This window comes from Oryzias melastigma, linkage group LG22, assembly GCF_002922805.2.
Source record: "Oryzias melastigma strain HK-1 linkage group LG22, ASM292280v2, whole genome shotgun sequence".
Lineage (NCBI taxonomy): Eukaryota > Metazoa > Chordata > Actinopteri > Beloniformes > Adrianichthyidae > Oryzias > Oryzias melastigma.
The window spans coordinates 12,393,000-12,399,298 of NC_050533.1; the positions used below are offsets into that span (position 1 = coordinate 12,393,000).

Sequence of the window (6,299 nt, forward strand, 5' to 3'; positions counted from 1 at the left end):
TTTTCTTTTTTTGCACTGACAGAGCTGCTTTGTTTCTGGACGGCAGATGTTCACTCAGAGAGTTTGCTCATTTTCATCAGTGACTTGTGGCCTGCGAGACGGTCAGGGTCAGCCTGGATCTCAGGCTCGTCATAGTGGCTCACCAGGAGATGCTGTGGAGCTGAAAGAATGTGTGACTGCTGCCCAGTCTGAGATTTACATGTTGAGCTAATTTAATTGTTATTAAATAACAGATAGCTGCTGTCCAGACTAAATTTTGAGTCCCTAAAATGAAAGGAATTGCTTTATTGCAAACAATAGTAAAATAAAAAAGAACCTAGCTTCAAGAAAAATTATCTTATTTTGTGTATTGCAGGAAAATAATCTTATTTAAAAAGTTTTTTAATATCAAACGGCATAATTTAAGAAAACATGACAATATTTTTCTATAAAATTAGGAAATCTCTACAAAACAATTTTTGGCAAATTCTTTTTGCCTATTTAAAGAGAATTTTTCACATTTTATGAATTTTTGACTTTTTCCTCTGGGGCTTATTTTGACAGGGTACTGGTTTCCTGCTCCCTTTGATGGAAATTTAATCATGGGGAGAACATTTAAACTGATGCAAAAGGAAGAGACAGACTAGCTATCTTCTGCTTTGACAGTTTTCTCCTCCCAACAGGATTTTGGGAAACACAGTTTGCTGGTTCAAAGCACAAAAAAAGTCAAACAAAAATTCACACATCCATTTTCTGAACCTGTTGTATCCCTTTCGGGGTTACGGGGCAGCCCCTAACCTGGCCATAGTCGGGGCAAGGGGGTGTACACCCTGGATAGGTCACCAGTCTGTTGCAGGGCTAACTTTGGACCAAAAACACAAAAAGTGTGATCAATTGTGAGGAAAAAGAACAGAAAACATCAAATGTTGTAGCATCAGTGCCCATGCTCTCAAAATCACCCAAAGGGGCATTTTCTGGGTCCATTAAAATAGTTATAAAAAGGCTAATATGCTCTCTGAAATATTTTTGTTTACTAAAGCCAGCTTTATACATTAGGATCTTTATACATTAGGATTAGGATTTGATCCTTTTTCTTTCTTTCTTTATTTTTATTTATTTTATTAAAATTTTTATTTTTGTGTCGTCAATTTACTTTGAGGTGCTTTCGAACATTGATATTAAATATTGCAGGAATACTTAGATTTGTTTAACTTAAAATGTAAACAAAGTCAAGTTAGGTCTCTCTAATTATAGTATTTTAGTGATTAATGATTAAAAACTTAGTGATTAAAAACTTAAAGAAAATGTTCAGCTTTTTCCCACATTGATTATTAGAAAAAAGTTTACTCAAAACAAAGAATTAAAAAAACGTACCTGGCTGTTTTCATTTCTCCACCTTAAAACACACTATGTTGTCAGTGTGGTAGATTTGGGGACCGTGGGAAATGTTCAAACTCTAGACTTTAAAACTACATTTTTCACATTGGTAAAAGTGCAGGAGAGCTAGAGGGATGTGTGTTATTTACCACAAAAAGAAAGTGCTAAACCAACAGTTAACAATTTAATAAAAGCTTTTGAGTTATTTTTTATTATATTTTGTCAATCACTGGGTGTGTGATCTGTTGTCTATGCCATGCGTCATCTAATATATTGGCACATATCCGATGTTGCCTTCATATCTGGCTGAAAATGGAATGTGCTCTAATAAAAACAAAGGCCTCACCTTTGGGAGCTGGGCCAAATGTAGTCTAGGAGATTCCCACGAACAGGAGCAGGAGGTGTGACGCCGAAAAAAATCCTCCTTGAAAAAGTTGCTGTAGTTTGGCTGCATGCTAAATGTTGGTGTTACCTGACACAATACAAATAAACATATACTGATAAAAACAATAAAATTGCTATCTTCATTTAATGTTTTTGTTTTAAAATTGGGCTTGTATATATCTGGCTCTTTTTAATATTTTACATGAACTTATTTATTAAAGTATATAAAAAGCAGTCCGTCTAAGGTTCTTATGAGTGAATAGGGTAGTTTACGAGTGACATTGAAGGCATCGAAATTCCCTGAGTTGTGATTGGGTCCTCGTTCCCAGTAGCGGCTCCCTATTGGCTGCTTCGGCTCCATTGAATATCCCCCCTCTACCTTTGTCAATTTCTTGCGCTCTGGTTGAAACGGCCGCTTGTTGTTTCCCGGCGCGCTGAGGGAGGGGAGGTGTTCAGCTAGCCTCGGAGCAGTCGCAGGTTTTTTTTTCTATTTTTTGTTTTCTTCTCTTTGGGACACCGCAAGGAATATAAGGTTATTAAGTGAGCTTCGAGCGGGATAATGAGATTCTGAACCGAGCGGTTCGACGAGGGAGAAGCAGACTTAGCAGATAGAGAGGTTTTTAACCTTACCCATCACCTTGTAGCCCAACGGCGGCGACAGCCCAACAACTCCTCTGTTGGAAACAAACCCGGGAAGGACATAAACACACCCAGACATGCTTTCCTACCTGCCCGGAGCCTTAAAGACACCCCAACTAACACGGCTTCTCTGATATTTAACACCGAACAGACAAGAGGAGGAGGGTGGCGGGGGTAAAAAGTGCTTCTTCTACTGTTAATGAGCGAACGGATTAATGATGCCGGACCAAATCACAGTTTCAGAGTTTGTGGCAGAGACAAACGAAGATTACAAGTCGCCAACAGCCTCTAATTTCACCACCAGGATGTCCCACTGCAAGAATACAGTGTCTGCTCTGGAGGAGGTGAGTGTGCTGTCCCTCGTGAGTTCAAAACCCACCTATATCTATCAAAAATGACCTTGGTGACGTCACTTATTATTATTCTGATACTTAGATTTTCCCAATCATACAAGAATTTATGTATGGCATGGTTATATCTTAAGTTGGTTTTTGATATTTTTCTAATTTATATAAAAAAAAAAACTCTTAAAATAAAACATCATAGGTTAAGTCATCTAAATAGTTCTGATTTCACTTTGTGAGCACTTTGAGGTCTCCTTTAACTTGCAGGTCATCAGGAGGAAGGACACCTCCTCTTTGTTTCCTCCCTCCCTCCCTTGTTATAGTTTCCTTACTTTGTGTTTTGTGTGACTGAGCCTCGCCCTGCCCACTAGTATAAATAGAATATCCCACACCAGTGTTTTGGTGTCACGAGGAGGTGTGCTGTAGCCTTGATTTTTTGGTAGGGATTCGTTTTATTTTGAGGGCAATGAGATTATTTTGTGTTAGGATTTGGCTCCTTTTGCAGTTCTAATTTGTGGAAAAACACCTGCTCAGACTGACAGGTGCGTCACACAAGCAACTATTCACTTATTTGTTAAAGAATCTCATTCTGCTTTTGGTCTGTTTATGAGACAAACAATTACATCTCTAGAGACAGTTTGAGCTTTCTCAATTCTTTTCAATCCAACTGCTGCGCTAGCGGTCAACTTTAGAGCTTGGATTGTTGAGTTGAGAGCATTGCTTGAATGAAGCTATGTTCAAGAGCATACTTTACATACATGAGTTCTTGAACGTGCGTTTAACCCATGATGTTCACACTGAACAAGCAGGGAAGGGCTTCTTCTTCTTCTTTTTCTACTCTTTTCTAGCACGTCAGCTACCTACAGTTAGAAGAGGCTGTAAAATGTCAAAACAGTGCAAATCTCGTGCATCTTGCTCCAGGCTTTTTCTCTCACATCTCTGTTCCGATGTATGAAAAACTTGTCATACAATTCTAGGGGGGCACAAACTGAAATTATTAGTTTCTTCCCCATGATCAATTTTCAAACGGTTGGCACTTCCACGAATGAAAAGGGAGACCACTCATACACCACTAGCAAATTCGAGACTCCGATTGGTCAGAGTTTGACCTATTTTAATGCTTTACGTGCTGCACGTTTTGTACATAAAGCCCTTAAACAACCTTACAAAATTGCATGAACTCCCAAGATTTTTGAACGCGGAAGTCACATTTATGCGGGTTAATATAGACCTTTCATCGAAAGTGGCTGCTTGAATGTGTGTTGCCGAGGTTGGTGTGAACTATAGACAGTATATAGAGAGTACTGGACTGATCATGCCCTCCCTTGGCGAGAATGGTTGCCATAGAAAAGATGACTCGGACCGACACGACCCAATCACTGCTGACTTACGTTAACTAGTTCCAGCATGGCAGGATCAGTAGTGGGGAAAAATTGTGACTGAATTCACTTTATTCGGTTGGAGCCGGAAGTAAATTATTCATCATACTTGCGCTGTCCAGTTCTCTTATACAGTCAGCAGTTGGGGATCATAAAAATTGCGATTCTTAAAGTCTGTCGGGTTGTTTGGACAGCGTGTTGTTGTTCCACACTGATCTCTCCACGTTCAGAACACAACGCCTTATTGTCGGGCCGACTAAAGCTCGCAAACTTTGTTCCATCAGAGCGGTTTGATGCTGTGGTAACTGAATGGAGAACACTTCCATGTATTGTCTGCAGGCTTGCTTTGGAATTTCAAACACGGTGTGTCCTTTTTCGCTCTTTTGCATAATAATACGTTTTTGTGCAACTTATTCGTACATTTCCGAGATTTGCTGACTCGTGTGCTTCCTTTTGGTCATCTTCGGGGAAGTTGTTTGTAATACAAGAACTCATCTCTTTGTTTTTGCCCTTCAGCTGAGGACAGACGGAGGAGCTGCAGTCTTGGATGGGATTTTGTGAATTGACACCGCACATTTTCTACATTTTATTTTTTAATAGGCTTTTTGCACAATCCACTGCCGGCTCTTTCCGATCACAAAATGTGACAATTGTGCTTCATATCTACTTCATGTGAAAAGGTCCCCAGAAAGCAGCATGGCACGTACATTTGATCCGTGTTGGAGCATGTTTGTTGTCAGTGTTTCCGTTGGGGTGGCAGTTTCATTCATTAGCAAAAGGGGTGTGATTAATTGTGTGCAAATCTGTTACTCCAGATGGTTTGTTGGGATAAATCGGCTCCTTAATCCTGTTACTGAGCAAGAACTCTATAAGACCAATGTTTGGGATTTTGGAAGGGGGGTTCAAACTGTTTTTTTTTCCCAATCAATAAGGTCTTCTAGCTACTTTCTTGGATTGCAATACACTTTACGAGCAGAGAAACCCTACAAAAATATAGTTTTTAGTCCAAAGACTATAAACCTGATATAATGGGTTGTTTCTGTTTATGAGGCATTGAAACACACTTGCAGAGCAGAGGAATGCATTACCTCAAGTTTAGCTAAAGTCAACCTAGAATCTGCTGCAAACTTTTCCTTAACGTAAGTGCATGCTGTCTTAACTCAATTAGAATTGTAGTTTTGAACTATCAGCTATCAAAAGACCATTTGGGCTGCACGTGTGTGCATGCGCTGGTTTTCATTTGCAGCAAAGAAAACCTGTTTATCCAGTAAGAGGATATTGGGCAGTGTGTCATGGCTCCCCTCCCCTCACTAAAACACTTGTGCTGATTTCCTTCTAAGAGGACTTGCAGAGAACGAGATATCTTTTGTCTTTGCCTGTTTAAAATGTTTGAATTTTATTGGAGGTACTATGTTTCTTATTGGATGCTTGTGAAGCTGAAAAACCAGCCCAAATTAGTTAAATAATTAACACAAAATTTGTGCATCTTTATTGTTAAACACTTTTTCTACTAATGGCTCTGTTACGACTGCCCTTGCAGCTTTAGATACAAACTGTCTATGGGTGAATAGTGGGCATGCATGTATGGGGCACGACATAGCAAAGTCCTAGACCCCTAGACAAAGTCAGGTGTTGACGTCACCTGTAGAAAATGCCTTCACCGTGGCTTCCTCGTACAGCCGCTGCCATTTTGAAACCCATTGACAGTGATTGGTCCGAGTCGGTCTCAGTCATGTTTTTAGAGGAACTACTGTCACCAATCATGAGTGAGCTTGTTTGAAGTCCACACCCCTTCCACTGAAAGCGTGCTAGGGAGAAGCTGTCAATCAAAAGTTTGAGGTGGGGACAGTGGGCATCAAATGTTTTTCTGAGGCATTTGAATAGTCAGTTTATAACTTGAATAACTGGTGATAAAGAAAAAAATATCTTTAAGAAACAGGATTAGAAAGAAGATATTAAGAAGAAGGTATTAGAGCTAGAATGATTATTCTGACAAATCAAATAACTGAGTGATAACTGTCTATTTCTCAGGAGAAGTCTATTAAATTTTGACTTCTTGGAACCTGTGGGCACTTCCTATTTGGAGCACGAGAGGGGAGCGGTTGATATGTCCAGATTATACAGCCAACGGGGCAGATTGAAAATGTGGGGCTCGGTTCATCTTGCAAGTGAACCCTGGTATGGTTTGGTAACTGTG

The 6,299-nt window shown here is 39.8% G+C and overlaps 1 protein-coding gene across 2 annotated transcripts in view; it reads left to right on the forward strand.

Annotated features, from left to right (window-relative positions):
• The first annotated feature begins 1,973 nt into the window (after positions 1-1,973).
• asap2a (ArfGAP with SH3 domain, ankyrin repeat and PH domain 2a) overlaps positions 1,974-6,299 on the forward strand; it is a 55,682-nt gene continuing 51,356 nt past the window's right edge. Inside the window, exon 1 of one of the 2 annotated variants that reach the window (XM_036209848.1) lies at positions 1,974-2,723. In XM_036209848.1, the coding sequence (XP_036065741.1) occupies positions 2,595-2,723 (129 nt within the window). In that variant the 5' untranslated portion in view covers positions 1,974-2,594. The remainder of the gene's footprint in view (positions 2,724-6,299) is intronic. The other variant, XM_024269925.2, reaches the window with a different exon arrangement.